Source organism: Cnephaeus nilssonii (genome assembly GCF_951640355.1).
Source record: "Cnephaeus nilssonii genome assembly, chromosome: 13".
In the NCBI taxonomy this organism is placed as follows: domain Eukaryota; kingdom Metazoa; phylum Chordata; class Mammalia; order Chiroptera; family Vespertilionidae; genus Cnephaeus; species Cnephaeus nilssonii.
Window position 1 is genome coordinate 72,805,742 of NC_137084.1, and position 19,133 is coordinate 72,824,874.

At 40.9% G+C, this 19,133-nt stretch overlaps 2 protein-coding genes across 3 annotated transcripts in view; both read right to left on the reverse strand.

The window, feature by feature from the left end:
• Positions 1-19,133, reverse strand: part of GRIA4 (glutamate ionotropic receptor AMPA type subunit 4) — a 398,719-nt gene that overhangs the window by 225,662 nt on the left and 153,924 nt on the right. The window lies entirely within an intron of this gene.
• LOC307109931 (interferon lambda-3-like) lies at positions 4,877-6,381 on the reverse strand. Its single transcript, XM_079788920.1, has one exon. It carries the CDS (start codon positions 5,543-5,545, stop codon positions 4,949-4,951), a length of 597 nt encoding a protein of 198 aa, XP_079645046.1. The 5' UTR covers positions 5,546-6,381; the 3' UTR covers positions 4,877-4,948.

Below are 19,133 nucleotides of genomic sequence, written 5' to 3' on the forward strand. Positions count from 1 at the left end.
GAGACCCAATTTTCCACCTCTTTTACGTTTTGAAGTGCTGGGCAGAAAGTGCGTGCGCCATCGATCGAAACAAGGGGTAATCTGAAGGAGCATGGTCTGGTGAATACAGCAGGTGGGTTAATACTTCCCAGGCAAGATCTTTTAATGTGTCTTTGACTGGTTTTGAAGTGTGTGATGGTGTGTCATCATGAAGCAAAATTACTTTGTCGTGTTATCTGTCCCATATTCTGGTCATTTCACAGTCAAAGCGTGGTTCAAAAACCTGGTTTTAGAAGCTCATAATTCACCACACCTTCCTGATCCTACCAAACGCAGAGCATGCACTGTCTTCTTTCTGAAGCGATTTGGCCTTGCAGTTTATGTTGATGGTTGGCCTGGATCAACCCATGATTTTGTGCATTTGTGATTCTCAAAATAAAACCACTTTTCATCACCAGTCACAATTCGATGTAAAAAAGACTTTCTTTCCTGCAGTTGTAGCAACAATTTACTGATAACTTTTCAGGTTTCCATTTGTCCTTCGTTCAGTTGATGTGACACCTATTTTCCTTCCTTTAAAATCTTTCCCATTGCTTGTAAACGATTGTAAATTGTTTGCTGAGCAACATTTAATCTTTCTGCAAGTTGTTTTTGAGTTTGACATGCATCTTCATCCATTAATGCTGGTGATTATTAAACTTTTTTGGTTGACCTGGAAGTTTTTTTTCTTTCACATTGAAATCAAAACGTTTAAAGCATTTAAACCAGCGTTCACAAGTATCTTGAGATGGAGCATGTTCACCATAAGCTTCCGGAGTATACGATAACTTTCAGTAGCAATTTTCTTCAAGATAAAGTAATGAATTAAAACTTCCCGCAAATGTTCTTTTTCGGGCACTTAATTTGACATTTTGAAGTGTAAAAATATCTATGATGTTAACACCTTCAGAAAATTAGACATACGAAGTTTTGAAGCTTGCTGTCAATACAACAAAATAGCATACATATCAAACCATATATATATATCAACATATGTGTAACTCCATCTATTGAAAAAAATCTGCATTATTAACAGGTACACCTGTAATGCAGTATGACCAGTAATCTGTATACATTGCAACACTGATGGGGTTTTTATCTTTGACTGATATTCTTACATATCTTCCTTTTTCTCAGTGTTTTAAAAGTTTTACTAATGTTCACTTAATAAAACTGTAAAGTCATGTGTCAAACATTTGCAGACCTTTGTCTTTAGGAATTTTGGCGTAGCACACAGTGATTTTCTTTCCCAGGAATTGATGTTGAAGTAATGGTAGGTAACAACAAACAGAAGGCTTGTAAGCCATGTGACAACTCCACAGGGAGAGTTCTGTCTCTAGTTGTCGGCACAAGGGGAATTCCTCACCAAATCTGGGCCCCCAGTGAATTCTATTTTCTAGAAATGTTGAATGAAAACTAAGCGGACTCAACCTATTTCCCTTTGGCTTAGTCTGTGGAGCAACTATCTATCTATCTATATATGTATATATATAATATATTTTATTGACTATTTTACAGAGAGGAAGGGAGAGGGATAGAGAGACAGAAACATCGAAGGGAGAGAAACATTGATCAGCTGCCTCCTGCACACCTCCTACTTGGGGATTGCCTGCAATCAAGGTACATGCCCTTGACCGGAATCGAACCTGGGAACTTTCATTCCGCAGGCCGACACTCTATCCACTGATCAAAACCAACTCGGGCTGGAGCAACTATGTTTGACTTGCCTTTGAAATCAGAGGAACTATGTTTAAAAACATGAATGAAGCAGATGAGCAGCCAACCCGGCCTGGTGGATTTCAGTTCCTGATTCTCTTTCCCTTCCTAAATCCTCTCTGTGTTCTGCTCCTTTGTACCTATAAACACCCTTTTATGCTAACTGCAGTAGTTTTCTGTTACTTTCTAGTGAAGAGTAAGAAAAATGAAGACTTTTGGAATCATGTACATCATTTTCCCTTTGATTAAAACTATTGAAATGAATTGCTGCCACTTTAATATATGGAATGGGCTCTCAAGTCTTAAATTTTCCAGGCCCTCCCCTGTCTCATGTCTCCACCAACTTAGGCTTCAATGCAATAGTATTTGAATCATAAATTTTTTTTAAATTTTATTCTTTGCATAATGTGTTATTTTGGACTCCCTTAAAAGAACTTTGAAGATTTTTTTTGAATAGTCACTGATTAAAAATTATATCACATAAATATACCGTATTTTCTGGTGTATAAGACTACTGCGCATATAAGATTTTCCTGGGTTAAAAAGTCATTTTATACGCTGGAAAATACAGTAGTCCAATATATCTAATCCATTATATCTAATCCCATCAATATAGTCCAATATACCATATTTTCCGGTGTATAAAACGACATTTTAACCCAGGAAAATCTTATATGCCCAGTCGTCTTATATGCCGGAAAGTACAGTAGCTTTTCTTTATATAAAATATGAGAATATAAGGCAAGATATACACATATTAAATAGAATGTTTCACCTTAATGGCGAGTGAAACACTCTAGTCCTCACTTGCTTGCAATAATTGGGTTATTTCATAGATTATTCCATGTAAGTAAAAACTTCCAACTAATTGAAGCATATAACTAAGTGGCCATTTAAAAAAGCTTGTACTTTGAAAGAATATTGTCTTAAATTTTTTATGTACCACTTCTCTTTCTTTTAAAAATTATTTATTCTCATAATAAAGGCAATATATATTCATTGAAGAATATTGTGAAATAAAGATAAATATAAAGAAAAAAGTTAAAATCATCTATAATTTTAATTCCAAAAGCAAACACCTTTAATGCTGCTAAGGACATGGATTTTATGTATAACACTAGAGGCTTGATGCATGAAAATTTATGCACTGGAGAGGGGGTCCCTCAGCCCGGCCTGCCCCTTCTCACAGTCCATAGTCCTCAGGGGTGGGAGGCGAACTAATCATTAGGGGAAGGCGATGCCCCATCACACCTCTGCTGCTGCCACTGCCTGAAGTGTAAGCCTCAGCCAACCCTGGTTACCTGAACCTTGGGCAGCCCTGGGTGGCTGGGAGGCTGAGGGGACTGGGAGACTCCGGAGGCAGGGGTGTAGAGTGACTGCCGCCCCAGTGGGGCTGGGTGGGCTGGGCGGCACCATCTTGTGGCTGTAGGCACTGCCATCTTTGAGGGCGGTCAATTAGCATATTAGCATATTCAATTAGAATATTCCCTCCTTATTGGCTGTGGACGTTACCATCTTTGCGATGGTGTGATGGTCAGTTAGCATATTCGCTCTTTATTAGATAGGATGCTTTTTGGTGTGTGTATGTGTTAGTGTGTGTCTGTGTGTGTTTACATGTTCAGTGTTGACTGGCACTAAGGCCTCCAACGGTTTTGCCCCAGATGAGACAGAGAACCATGGGAATGCAAGGCCAAGACAACCCCTTGATAAACTGTTGTTAGTAAAAAAATATTGGTATAGATATGTCCAAAATGTGATTTGAGATTAGTGTCACTTTGTAGGAGAAGGGGCAGTAATTATTGTTTTAAACCAGTGGTGCTCCATATTACCTCTCTGCATGACCCCAAGCATTTAAGTGATGTCTATTCACAAGGATTTTGTTAGAATGGAGTTTCACATCTGGCTGTCTACCATGGTGGGGAAAGGATGGCATGTTGAATGCAGGACCCAGGAAATTCTCAAGGTTCTGGGTTTTTTACTTTTTTTTTTTAAAAAAATATATTTTTATTGATTTCAGAGAGGAAAGGAGAGGAAGAGAGAGATAGAAACACCAATGATGAAAGAGAATCGTTGATTGGCTGCCTCCTGCTCGCCCCAAACTGCGCCCCCCGCCAGTCTGATTGCCCCAAACTGCCCTCCACCAGCCTGATCATCCCCAACTGCTTTCCCCTCCTGTCCTGATTGCCCCTAACCACCTCTGCCTCAGCCCCGCCACCATGGCTTTGTCCGGAAGTACATCCGGAAGGTCTCCCAGTCTAATTAAGATAATACCCCTTTATCAGTATATATATATCCTATATAATAAAAGCCTAATATGCAAATTGTCCCCTTGAGTGGTCATTCAACCTGGAGTTCAACCATTTGCTATGATGAGTACTGACCACCAGGGAGCGGCACGAAACATGGTGGGCATCCGCAACAGGGTGCTAGCAGCAGACAGCAGTGGAGGCACTGCTGGACCCGATGGGCCCAGATGAGAGTGGGAAAGCAGCGGGATGGTGGAGTAGGTGAGTGGGTGGTGCCAGGTCAAGGTGGGTGCGAGTGGGGGTCCAATTGCCCCACCTATCACCCCACAGATGGTGATCAGCAGTGGAGGCGGTGGGACCTCCGCCCCGCTCCCAGGTACTGAGAGATCCGGGTGGGGGACCTGGCCCCAATTGAACTCCCCACAGGCAGGATGGTGGAGCAGGTGAGAGGGAGCGCCAGGCCATGGCAGGGTGCCAGGTGGCACTGCAGAGCTGTGAGGCTGGGGCCCAATCCCCACATGCCACCCTAAGGAACCCCACCCATGCACGGAATCATGCACTGGGCCTCTAGTATTCATATATACATATATATACACATATATATATATATATATGTGTATATATATGTGTGTATATATATATATACATATACATATATACATATATACATATATACATATATACATACTTAGTGTACATATACATTTATCACAAGAATATATTGGATTTCCAATTTATTTTTCTTTATTCATGTTGAGACAAGTTGATAAATTCTTATTTTTTCTTGTATTCAATATTTATTTGCAAAATTTTTACAAAAGTAGAAAAATAAATACTTTGTCAGGTCTGAGTTTGACAATTCACACACATAAATATATAAATAGTGGTTGGGTGTCAATAAATTAAAAAAGGGGGCATGCATAAATAGAATCCAAGATGCTGGGACAGGTGGCCGGCGGGTCTCAGGGTCAGGCACACAGGTCTCCAGCAGCAACACATTTCAGGTCACGGGTGAGGAGGCGGAAGAGGTTGAATGTGACAGAGGCTTCAAGGCAGTCCTGGGATTCCTTCTTCCCGGCCTCCCGGAGGCGATGCAGCCACTGGCGGAGGTGGCCCCGGGGCCTGGGGCCTGCTGTGGCCTGAGCTGGGACACAGGCCTGAAGCTGGGAGTGGATGTGGTGCAGCGTGTGAAGGGGCTGGTCCAGGATGGCCCCCAGGGTCGAGTTGTTCAAGGCCCCCAGGACCTTCAGTGTCAGGGCCAGCTCAGCCTCCAAGGCCACGGGGCGCTCCCACACCTGCAGCTGCCTCAGGTCCTGGGTCCTGGGGAGTGGGCGGGAGCTGCAGCTCCAGTTCTTGAGCAGGAGCGACTCTTCCAGGGCGTCCTTGGCCCTCTTGAAGGCCTTCATCTCTTGTGGGGACAGAGACTTGAACTGGCCCATGTGGCAGCCCCTGGCACCCAGGTGGGTCCTGGGGGGCGTAGGGGCAGGAACTGCTCCTGTCCTGGTCAGCACAGTGGCCATCAGCACCAGCACCAGCGTGCACCACACAGCCCAGTCCGGCTTCATCCTGGTCTCTGGTGTCTGGTCTCTGTCAGCAGATGGGGATCCAAGTGTCCACGCAGAGGCTGTCACCTGGGGCTCACCCAGCCTTGTTTGGTGTCTCTGGTCTCAGTCTCCTCTTCTGGGTCTCAGCCTGCTGCTCTGTCTGTATCTCTGAACTTGCAGCTCTGCTGTGATGCAATGCCGCACTGGGCTCCATGGTGCAGCTTTTAGCCTGGACAGGCGGGCAATCCCAGCTGATGTAGGAAAAGTGAAAACACACCTGCCACTAGGGGAGGCCCCAGGCTGGGGAAGGCCAGCCTGTGCAGGGCGGGGCCTTGAGCCAGTTGAGCAGCTAAAGCAAAAGAGAAAGTGATACAGACTCTGATTCACCTACAGAAGGTGAGGTCATGAGAGGAATCTCAGGATAAGGACAGCCTCAGCCCCACAGAGAGGGGGCAGTGTGCCCTGCTGGGTAGGGGCATAGAGACCTGCCTTTCTGTGGGATAGCCCAGTGCAGGGAGAGGAGGAGAAAGGCACCTCCAGGGGGGTTGCCACAAACAACCTGGAACCTCCAAGAGGGAGGCTGTCAGGGGAGGGGAGAAGGCTGCTGGGGGTGGGAGACAGTCAGAAAGGCAAAGCAGCCTGGAATGAAGAGAGGAGACCAGCTCCTCCTCCCTTCCCCACTCAGCACTGGGAGAAAAAGAAGGGGAGGAGGGCAACTTGACAAACATATTTAATTGTCCAGATTCAGTGCGATCCAGGAATAGGAGGCTCTGCTGGGAATTGAGGTGTGACCAAGGATTTCAAGGGGTCCTGCTCAGAGTGTGATAAATGATTAATTCATTCATCAAACATAACTCATTGTCCGCCTTTCCCCCGCCCCTCCCCAATTTGTATTAAGCACTCGTCAAGGTGCCAGGAATAGTATTGAAAACAAATCCCATTAAACAAAACTTGTTAGAGCTTTTTCTTTCTTTATTTCATTCTTTTGTCTTTCTTTTTTTCTTTTATTTTTTTTAAATTGATTTCAGAGGGGAAGGGCGAGGGAAAGAAACATCAATGATGAGAGAGAATCATTGATTGGCTGCCTCCTGCATGCCCCCTCCTGGGGATTGGGCCCATAACCTGGGCATGTGTCCTTGACCAGGATCAAACCTGGGACCCTTCAATCCACAGGCCGACACTAAGACAAAGCTTTTCTTTATTTAAAAAAAAATTTTTTTTTGTTATTTAAAAAAAATCTTTATTTTTTAGAATATTATTGATGGCCCCCTTTCCTCCTCCCTCTCCCGTTACCCTCCCTCTACCCAGTTCCCATCCTGCCCCAGGCCTTTTCCATCTATTGTCTGTGTCCATAGGTAATACATATTTGCATATAAGATCTTTGGTTAATCTATTCCTATACCCCACACCCCTCCTTCCCTCTGAGATTCGTCAGTTTGTTCCATGTTTCCATGTCTTTGATTCTATTTTATTCATTAGATTTCTTGTTCATTTACTTTGCTTTTTAGATTCAATTGTTGATAGATATGTATTTATTGCCATTTTATTGTTCATATTTTTGCTCTTCTTCTTCTTCCTCTTCTTAAAGAATACCTTTCAACATTTAATGTAATACTGGTTTGGTGGTAATGAACTCCTTTAGCCTTTTCTTGTTTGTGAAGCTGTTTATCTGACCTTCAATTCTAAATGATACCTTTGCTGGGTGGAGTAATCTTGGTTGTAGGTCCTTGCTATTCATTACCTTGAATATTTCTTGCCATTTCCTTGTGGCTTGCATAGTTTCCATTAATAAATCAGCCAACAGTTGTAGATAATTGCTTTTAAGATTCTCTTTGTTTTTAACACTTAACATTTTAATTATGATGTGTCTTGATGTGGTCCTCTTTAGGTTCCTCTTATTTGGGAGTCTCTGCACTCCCTGGACTTGTAAGTCTTTCACCAGGTAGGGGTAATTTTCTATCATTATTTCTTCAAATAGGTTTTCAATATCTTGCTCCCTCTCTTCTTCTGGGACACCCATTATGTGAATGTGGTATGCTTGAAGTTATCCTAGAGGCTCTTTACAGAACCTCATATTTTTGGATTCTCTTTTTCTCTTCTGATTGGGTGTTTTTTGCTTCCTCATATTCCAAATCACTGATTTGATTCTTGGGATGCTCTACTCTACTGTTGAATCACTATAAGTTATTCTTTATTTCAGTTAGTGTATGTTTAAATTCTGACTGTTCCTTTTTCATGTCTTTAAAATTCTCATTAAGATCTTTGAAAGTTTCACTAAGTCCCTTGAAACTCTCATTAAGATCCTTGAACAACATTATAATCATTGTTTTTATTTGTTTGCTTGATTCCATTTCATTTATTTCTGACATGTTTCTTTGTCTCTGCATTTTGGCTGCTTCCCTGTGTTTGTTTCTATGTATTAGGTAGAACTGCTTTGTTTCCTTGAATTTGTAGAGTGGCCTTGTGTAGTAGGTGTCCTGTAGGGCCCAGTGGCTCAGCCTCCCTAGTCACAGGAGCTGGGCAGTCTATGTATACCCCTGTATGGGTTATGTGCACAGTCTTGTAGTTGAGCCTTGATTGCTGTTGGCATCACTTTCAGGCCAATTGGCTGTAAGACCCAGCTTCAACTACAGTGGGAGAGCTGCTGTGCAGGAGATACCCCTATGGAGCAGAACTTGCTTCAGTGGGGCTTTGGTTCTCACTGAGTCTGCCCCTTGAGTGTGTCACTTATAGATGTGTAGAGTTATAATATATTATAGTTTGAAGCTATCCACCAGGTGCACTGGCTCTGGGGCTCTTGGGAGGTGCAAAGTCAATTATTGCCTGGGGCTGCCTGGCAGGAGCTACAGAGAGATATCTGAAGATGACTGCTATTTATATTGGGCTTGGAACTGCTCAAGCGAGGAGCAGCTGTGAGGAAAGCCAGGCTGGTGCTGAGTCTTGGGCTTCTTATGGATAGGTTTGGGGTATGCTGAAGCCAGTTTCTATTAATTTGAGAGACTTTAGGAAAGTCTGAAGCCTGAGCCAGGGCAGGCCATTCATATGGAAAAACCTCTGCAAACAGCTTGGCCAGGGCTGCAAATAGGATGGGACAGAGTCTCAGGGAATCACCAGGGTGGAGCAAACAATGTAGGCCAGGCTGATGGAAACTCAGATATGGCTGCTAGTCAGCTCTGTGATGGGGAGGTCCCAGCACAGGAACAATGACCCATGCGAGCATCCCCATCTGGGAGAAAGCCAACCCCGAGTTCCTGCCCTGATGCAAGACAATCCAGTTCCTCCCATATGTCCCTGGATACACAAAAGCCTCCACCTGGTGCTAGATCTCAGAGGAAGTGGGACCATATAAGTTTTTGCACTAGCCCTTTAAGGGGAACTTCCTGGGACTCCAGCAGCCCCTGTGTCACTCAACCACAAACCCCACTGGTTTTTATAGCCCTGAGTTATGGGGACTTCTCTTCCCAGCTCTGGAACCCTGGGATGGGGGTCTGGTGTGGAGCTGGGACCCCTTGCTTCTCAGGGGCAGTCTCTGCAGTGGAGATAACCCTCCAGATTAAAAAAGATGCCACACATGGGTGTTGGACCAACCTGTTCCATACCTCCACCCATCCTACCAGTCTTGATGTACTTTCTTCTTTACTTATCTAGTTATGGGACTTCCATTGAAACAGATTTTGGGTGGTTCTTTATGATAGTTTTTCTGTATTTTAGTTGTAAATTTGATGTGGTTGTGAGAGGTGTATAGTATCAGTGTTTATTTCTGATACCAGAGGCCCAGCGCACGAAATTCATGCACAGGTAGGTTCCCTAGGCTTGGCAGGAGATCGGGGCCAATCAGGGCCTTCCAGCTAGGACCTTCTTTCCCCAGCTGCCAGCTGAGGCCTTCCTTTGCTCCGCGCCGCACCTCTGGTAGTCAGCGCATGTCATAGAGAGTGATCAAACTCCTGGTCTCCCAGTTGAACTGCCGAGGGAACACTTTGCATATTAGCCTTTTGTATATATATAGACAGTCTTAATATATGAGTAATTTCTACATAGCAAGTATGTGGATACAATATGATTTTTTAAATCCTGGTGCTGCATATATAAATGTGTTTTTTAGCTGTTATAAAAATGAATATTTTTTCCTCTTTATTTATTTTCCATCACCATTTAACCCTCCTATCCCTCTTCCACCTGCGTCCAACCCCGCAATCACCACACTATTGTGATTCAATGAGCACATTTTATTGTCAGACTACATAAGTCTTGGATCCCTGATTCACTCTTCATATAATTTGGGGCAACTTTCTTAGCTTCTATTAAACTGTTTCTACATCTTTAAAATGAGGAAAAATAATAATTTTATGATAGATTTGTTAGATACTATTCATAAAATGCTAACTTGATCTGTGCTGATTCAAGAAATAATTCCCATTTTTCTTACTAAATAATTATAAACATCTTATTTATATCACATTTTTATATTAGCCTTCATGCAAATTTTAGATTTTTCTGAAATTTAGGAAATTCTGAAAAGTGGAAGTTCTCAGTGTAGGCTTTGATCTTTATTCCCAAAACTAGAGGCCTGGTGCATGAAATTCATGCATGGGGCGGGGAGGGGGTAATGGGTGTCTCTCAGCCCAGCCTGCACCCTCTCCAATCTGGGACCCCTTGGTGGGATCGGGCCTAAACTGGCAGTCAAAACTCCCTCTCACAATCCAGGACTGCTGGCTCCCAACTGCTCGCCTGCCTGCCAGACTGATTGACCCTAACCACTTCTGCCTGCCAGCCTGATCAACCCCTAACCACTCCCCTGCCAGCCTGATCAACACTGAACTTCTCTCTTGCCAGCCGGATCGCCCCTAACAGCCCTCCCATGCCGGCCTGGTCACCCCTAACTGCCCTCTCCTGTCAGCCTGGTTGCCCACAAGTGCCCTCCCCTGTTGGCCCAGTAACCCCCAACTGCCCTCCCTTGCAGGCCTGTTCCCCCCCAGTTGCCCTCCCCTGCAGGTCTGGTCATCCCCAACTGCCCTCCCCTGCAGGTCTGGTCACCCCCAACTGCCCTCTTCTGCAGGCCTTGTCCCCCACTCCTGCCCTCCTCTGGAGGCCTGGTTTCCCCCCAACTGCCCTCCCCTGCAGGCCTGGGTCCCTCCCAACTGCCCTCCCCTGATGGCTAACTTGTGGCGGCCATCTTGTGTCCACATGGGGGCAGCCATCTTTGACCACATGGGGGAAGCCATCTTGTGTGGAGTGATGGTTAATTTGCATATTACTCTTTTATTAGATAGGACTTGTAAAGTAGTTTTGTACAACAGAACTTGTGCGAATTAATATTATTATGAAAAATGGTTAAGAAGGCTTATTTCCTATTTAATGTAGGTATCATTATTAGCAAAAATCTTTTCTAATTTGATATGTGTAGTATTTCATTTTATTTTCTTAAATAGTTGCTCAATCTTTTTTTTACTATTGCTATTTTTCTTTTATATTTATCTCTTCTTTCTCACTTTGCTCTACTTTCTTGAGAATGCCCATTTTTCTTTATTTCAAAACTTTTACACATGTTTCTCTTCCACCTTCCTCCCACTTTTTCCTTGAGCATCGTACTCATCACTTAAATCATGGTACTCACATCACTGCCTCAGAAAAGACTGTCTTTAACTTCCAAACTAGGGCATATCTTCCCACGAATGCATGTACTTTAATGATGGCGCAATTTCAATAGCAAACACAGAGAAAAGCACATTTCAAGCATAGTCAATTATTCTAATAAAAAAGGATGAGAGAAACAAATAGTAGAGGGAGATGGAGAGAATGGGCATCTTTTGGGCAATGAATAGGTAGGTGAAAATTCCCTGTAGCTTTACTATTAATCATGTATATTAATTTCTGCCCTTTTCTGCATGTTTTACTATGATGTTTTTTTTTTAAGCTTATTGAGTTGAAAGCTCAACTTATTTGTGTTTAGTTTCCTTGTTTTATAATATCTTCAAAGCTATGAAATTCCCTCTCAAACCAACTTTAGTTACATTCCACATCTTTTTAAAATTTTTATTTTGAAATAATTTTGACTTCTAGAAATGTTTGAGAATAAAAATTATAATTTTAATAAAAATTAAAAATCATACACCCTTTATACAAATTAGTATAATGTTAACATTTTACACATACAAATACACAATTACATAAATCTATCTATCTATCTATCTATCTATCTATCTATCTATCTATCTATCATCTATCTCTAGCATCATCTAAAATACTTATTGTATATATTCCACAGGCAAAAGAGACTTTTTTCTGAAGCACAATGCATAAATAATAACCCTTTATTCCTAATTATTTTATTGCCTATTTCCCAAGAATTACCAAAATAACATATACAGGTTGGTTTATTTACAAATGTTAATCATACCTGCTTAGAGGAACTTGTTGGAAAAAAAAGTGACTGAAGCTTTAGCATGAACTCATGCAGAGATAGGGATTTCTGATTCATTCTGTTCAAAATTATAGTTAGTACAATGGCAAAAATAGCATTGGCTCCTGCAAAAAGGTTGAGAGAGCAGAGTTGAGTAATGAGAATACTATATTTAGGAGCAGATCTATAAGGCAAAGACCATGAAGCATTGATGATCATGGGAGCACAGTGTTTCCAAAAGGAACACAAAATAGTTTCAGAAACCAGAGAGGGATTTAAAAGGATAAAGAATACGAAGCATTCAAGAGTGTGAAATGTCAAGAACATCTTTGGATTTGGAGAGCCAAAGGCTAATTTTTGAAGAAGTTAAATTCTGTAGAGAGGGGGTAGATAGAACCAAAAGTACAGAGGATGAAAGAGTAAAGACACAGGCAGAGCTTTGTCGACTATGTTTCAATGACTATGTGCTGATGAGAGACAGCATAATGGCTCAGGCGAATTCAGATTATAAAGGGTTTTCACTGTTTGCTCATAGTTTGGGAAATTTTCAGTCCTGTGTATAGAAAGAGGAGGGGGAGAAACTGAAGGTCGAAGAGAAAGTCTAGATAATTGAAGAGAAAGATCTTTGAGGTTGAAAGAAAACATGGGCTCATTTGGAGGGTTAGCCCTGATTGAAGGCGATGACTATTTCCTGAAGCAGAAAGCACACAGGAGGAAATGGATGAATATTCAGAGCACTTTGATGTTGATAAAAATTGAGGGAGCTCATGTTAAACGGTCTCAGTAAAAGTACCCCTATCTCCAGAGAATTAAAGGAGAGAAAGTCCATCTTTATATTTGGGGGGAAAAAAAGATAAAATATTTGGAATAAGAGCATTGTGAAAACTAATAGGATTTTAACTAGAGATAAGTAGAAGTGAGGGCCTGAGTCAGTGTGTAATGGAAGAAAAGTATCCTACTGTATGTCTTTGTCCAGGACTACCTGGCAGCCAGGAAACAGAAAAAAGAAATTGGATGATTGGGTTTATTTAAAAAGTTAAATTAGATGCTATTCTTAAACCATGTATTAAAATATTTAAAGTTTGGGTAGTTGGGAAAGGGGCTAATAAATGTGAACAAGTATCCAATCAATTTAACTTCTACAAATATATTTATCTAGACAAACTAAGAGATAAAATAGATAAAATTTGGCAAAAATATACCATCAAGAGTGGAAAACAATATTGTTCAAAATGTTGTTTCATTAAATAAAGGCCATAAGAAGGAATTTTTTTCTTCATAAAATTGCAAAATTTTACAGAACTAAGTAACCAAATCAGAAGACTCACTCACAACAGGCACTGCATGTGTTAGTCCATGACATAACATATAAATACTACATTTGTAAAGGCTACTAGCAAACTCTGTATGGAACAGTCTAGTTTTATTGTTTTAATAGCTTTTCATTGTGTAAAACCTGTAGTAAAGTTTTTGAAACTCTTAGAATTATATACTGAACTAGAGGCCTGGTGCAAGAATTCGTGCACGGGTGGGGTCCCTCAGCCTGGCCAGTGATCAGGGGCCGATCAGGGCCAGCCAGCTTGGGGCAGGGACTGTGGGAGGTTGGCCGGCCACAGGAGGTTGGCTGTGGGAGCAGTGCACTGATCACCAAGAGGCAGCTCCTGCATTGAGAGTCTGCCCCCTGGTGGTCAGTGTGCATCATAGCTACCGGCTGGTCATCCAGTTGTCAGGTTGTAACAGTGCTTAGGCTTTTATATATATAGATGATATTTTGGCAAACTGTTTTTAGCACAGAAAATAATTACTAAATGAAACTCCACCTATCTACTTAATGGATAGTCCAACAAACTTCCCCACTAAATGGCTTTATATTATAATAATTCGTAGAAGATATTAGTATTCCACACAATATGTAACTGTTGTATTAATTCAAAGAGTGAATCCAAACAGGTCAATGACATAATGTATAATTAATTCTTTTGTGTACTTTACTGACAAACTCTCTCTAGAATAGTCTGGAATACAAGCAAGATGTCATCATATATGAAACTCTTCTTGCATCAGGATGTTTGATGCATTATAAGACTATAGCTAACTATAGCACTTTGTCATACATATTCCATAATATGTATTATGCAAATACATCAAATAGTAATAGAAATGTTGTATTATGACACAAAGAATATTTCTATATTGATATTTTTACTAGTATCTTTAATACAAATTGAAATACATAGTCGATGTGAAATCCATGAGTTAAAGTAAACAGTAGTTGATATCTTGTTTTTGTTACTTTCAAGTTAAAATGGGTGAGGCGGGTGTGGATCTTTAAAATAAGATCTGGCCTCAAATCCCAAATGACAAACTTTGATTAAAGTCAGCCTACTCTGATGATTCATGTACTTGACACCTCCTTGGCATTTATGTATATAGGTTTAACTATGCTTATTTTCTCTTGTTTATGTGTCACATTGTAATTTTTTTAGCTGCTTTTTTTCTTGGATGCCAAATCTCACCACCTCCAGTTCATTCTCCATTCTACTTTAGTATATATTTCTGAAGCATAAACTTTTATCATGTCAGTATGCTATTTTAAAATAACTATTGGCATCTTGTTACCTAGGGAACAGCATCCAAATTCTTAGGTGGGGTTTACACAATCCAACATTATCTGTCTCATCTGTTCTAAACAAACTCATCAGCCTACTCTTAGCCAGTCTCATTCCCTCTCTTCTTGAGCCATAGTGAGTTACTTACCATTTGCATGACATATACTCTTGTTTACACTGTTTCCTTAAAAAAAAATGCCTTCCTCCCCCTACTTCATCTCAAAATCTCTTAACCATTTTTTTAAAGATCTACTCAGCACAATTGGATACTGATGTTATCCTTTCTGAAGCCTCCCCAACTGTCTAAGAAAAATGATCTGCCCTCTGGGTACCTCTGCACAGTCTTGTATGTGCCTCAGAGCTGGGCTTCACTGTATAATGGTTATTAGCATAGGTACCATTATACATTGTGTTTCATCTACATTTACCAACATGTCATTTCATTTCACCTCCCTGCCATTTCCTCTCATCTAATATTAACCAAACACCTATTATATGTCAGTTACTGCCTGAGGTCTGAGGAGGCAGAATTAGACCCAGTTCTTATCCACTTGCTCATAGTTCCCTTACTAGATGTAAGCTTCTCAGGTTATGGAGTGCCTATATTCCAGATAATGTGAACAGCTAGCCATTTATGTTGAGATTTACCTTCCCATCTCTTCCCCTTTACTCATTCAATCTCCTCTTCTGGAATGTCTTCCCTCTCCACTTGTTGAAAGCCTCCTCCTTGCGGTCCAGTCATAGTCCTAAATCTGATATGCGATCTTTTTTCTTTAAATCCCCAAATTTTCTTATGTTACTTACATAGTATACTTTCTTTACAATGATTTGTGTTCTGTTTTCACTTTGCTATCAAAATCTATAGTTTCTGAGTATATTCACTTACTATGCACATGTAACTGATCATCCCCAGACACTTACTTAATTTAGTTTAACTCAACTCATATAAAGGATGCTCCATGCACCAAAGCATCACTTGTTATGGTCATTGAAGCAGCTATTCCTAGAAAGTACCAGGTGGGGCTTTCTTATATATTTAAAAAAAAATAAAAAAAATATATATGTATAATATATATATATATATATATACTAGCGTTCCCGTTGCAGGAAAAATCCTGCAATAGGATTTCCTGCTGCACTCTACCCCGCCTCTGCTCCCCCCTTCTCCTCCCCGCCGGCTTGCTTGCTTCTCCGAAGCTTTACTCCCTTCTGCAGCTCTTGGGTTCTTTGACGCTGTCTTGATATGCAAATTAGCCGCCATCTTTGTTGGGGTAATTTGCATGCTCATCCTGATTGGTTGGTGGGCGTGGCTTGGGCGTAGCGAAGGTGCGGTCAATTTGCATATTTGTCTATTATTAGATTAGACTAGAGGCCCGACGCACAAAATTCGTGCAAGAGGCTCGGCCCTCGAAGCCCTGGCTTCGTCCGGAAGGTCGTCTGGCTGTCCAGTCTAATTAGCATATTACCCTTTTATTATTATAGATATATATATTATTGATTTCAGAGAGAGAAAGGGGGAGGGATAGAGGAGATAGAAACATCAATGATAAAAGTATCATCGACCAGCTGTCTCCCCATACGATCCCCACCAGGGATTGAGCCCATAATCCAGGCATGTGTCCTGACCTGAAATCCAATCGTGACCACCTGGTTCATGGGTTGACACTCAACCATTGAGCCATACCAATTGGGCAGTTTATTTCTTTTGTTTCCCTCCCCCCCCTTTTTTTTAACATTAAAACTTAAGCCACACTTTGACTTCCTAAAATTGAAATATGTAGGTTCTGATGGTTATTTACTTGGTATTCAAGTGGTCATTCCTCAATGTAATTGTCTGATTTCATCACTCTATCATCTCCAGTTTGAAAACCAATTTGTAATGGTTAAAGCCTGCTAATGCTACTATTTGATGCCAATATCATCTTTTATCTATCCACAGATGATGTTTTTAGAAGACAACTTTGTTTTTCTTCAATAAAAATGCATTTAGAAGAAAACTGGCACATGCATATGTTTGACTTTCAGTATTAAACTTGGCATTACCTCCTGGGGCTGGCAGTACCCACTAAGCTAGCCTTGTCACCCTCCATTAAGTGCTCTGGTGGTACAGCCAACACCTGTGGCCACACAAAAGACCACACACAGCAGCTGCAAGACTCAGATGCCCTTGCTGAAGTAAATTTCTAAAGCTGAAATATTTGGATCTGTGACTGGCTCTTTTATAAGTCTTTCAGGGTGGGTTTCCCCAGAGCTGCATAGTAATATATATTAAATGTACAGCACCTGCTTATTTTGTAATCTTCTTTGGCGATCCCTGATTCACATTAATGATGTCACAGTATAGTGGTTAAAAACACAGAGTTTGACGTCAAACTGTCTTGATTTGAAGCCTAGATCTGATTATTATTTGTGGTATGATCTTGTACAAGTTATTTAACTTTGAGAGGTCTCCATTTTCTCATCTGTAAATGGAAGTAATAATGTCACTTATTTCAGAATGCTGTAAGATAAAATGAGTTTATATATGTAAACATTTTAGAACCATACCTGCACATGGCAAGCACTATATAAGTGCTTGATCTTATTATCAAATTGCAAATTCTTGAAAAATCTCAGATACAACTTGAAAGCAACTTTTTCATAACATCTGTGATCAGCCACTTTCCTTGTTCATACTAGTAGTTTTCTTTTTTATTTGCATTTTGTGGTATATGCTTCTTGTTTATTAAAAGCACAAACCAACAACAATGCACCTGAGTCATCAAAACCATGTTGGATGTATGCCTGACCTTGGTAAATTAGAACAGAACATATTAGAGTGTTTCCTTCATTTTTGAATATTTAAAGAACACACTTGAGCACTTATTTATGTAGTCAGAAATTGTTAAGTGTTAAAATTAATTTTTTTTCTAGTTCAAGAATAAACAGCCAGATAAATGACAGGGATGCCATATACTTCATGAATCCCATACATGTCATATGATAAGCACTCCCAGTCATTTATTTCTGGGCCTCAGGAACTCCAGCCCACCACCGTCTCCTGTGATAATGATTAGATGACTGGGCATGCTCCAGTTCTTTATTTCATTCATCATCATTCGTGCCAATTTTTCAATTCATTTATGAAACTTCAGCTGCCACATATGTATGGTGCATCTTCTCTGTGCCAGGTACAATTCTAGACCGTGGATAGGGCAGTGAATAAGTAAATAAAATGCCCATTGTAATGAAGCCTATGTTTAGTAAGTAAATATATATATACAAATGTATAGAATGTAGGGCAGTGAAATGTGCTAGAGAGAAAAATAAAACCAGAAAGGAGAACAGGGAATGCTAGGGTTAAGAACGGAGGTTGTGCCCTGGCCAGTTTGGCTCAGTGGATGGAGTATCGGCCTGCGGACTGAAGGGTCCCAGGTTCGATTCCAGCCAAGGGCACATGCCTGGGCTGCGGGCTTGATCCCTAGTGTGAGGTGTGTGGAGGCAGCCAATCAATGATTCTCTCTCATCATTGATGTTTCTATCTCTCTCTCTTCCTTCCTCTCTGAAAGCAATATATTTAAAAAATTTTTTTAAAAAAGAATCGAGGTTGTCAGAGAGGGTCTCACTGAAAGGTGACAATAAGCAAAGACCACAATAAGAGAAGGAGTGGAGGATGTGAGGTCGTCTTATATCAGCATAGCGTATTCCAGGCAGGGCATAGAGCGTGATAGAATGTGCCTGGCATGCTCTCATAAGAACTTTGACTTTACATTGAGTGAGCAGGAAGCCCTTGGGTGGCTTTTGGAAGGGGATTTTAGAAGGCTCACTCTGGCGCTTGAGAAGAAAGGATACGTACTGGGGTAAGGGCAGGAGCAGAGAAATCAGCCAAGAGGCTATGGTGACAATCCAGCTTAAAGATGATGGTGCCTCTGCTTTGGTCTATTTTTCATTTGAGCTAGTAAATATGCATGTCATCAAACAAAACTAAGCCATATGCGCAAACCCAATTAGGATTTGGAAATAAGTCTAAATTCATCCTAAAATTAAAAGTGTTTTTAGATCACAATGGTTCCAAGTTTAATTTACAAAGTCCATATCTACTACTTAGTTAACATAAAATATAAGGCAGCATGAAAACAGACTAAAAAAAACCCCTGCAGATGACTTGAGATAAGTGAGAACTCATAATTTGTAGTCTTACTTTAACTACCATGTATACATAAAATGAAACATTTTCTAAATGCTTGATATTTGGGAAATAGTTCCTTGCCAACCCCTCTCCCCCTCGACACACACACACAATGGACACATTTTTTTTCATAAAGACAATCAATTGGCATTAAGCATATTCTTTAGTTTGATACTATGCATTAGAGACTTTGATCAGGCCTTGATTCCAGGGTATCCCCTTTAATTAGAAAGCATTGAGTTCTATGTATTGTAATTGAAAGGAATGTTTCATTATTATTGTGGAAGGTAGGAAAATAAGAATTTGTTAGGTCAGTAATGTGTCAGGTGCAAACACCTATGTTCATGATATTATGGCTTTATAATACTACTTGAGGCCTGGTGCATGAAAATTCATGCATTGGAGGGGGGGCGGTCCCTCAGCCCGGCATGC

Coding starts and splice junctions, on each gene's coding strand:
- LOC307109931 (XM_079788920.1), bottom strand. CDS start 5,545: ATGAAGCCGGACTGGGCTGTGTGGTGCACGCTGGTGCTGGTGCTGATG.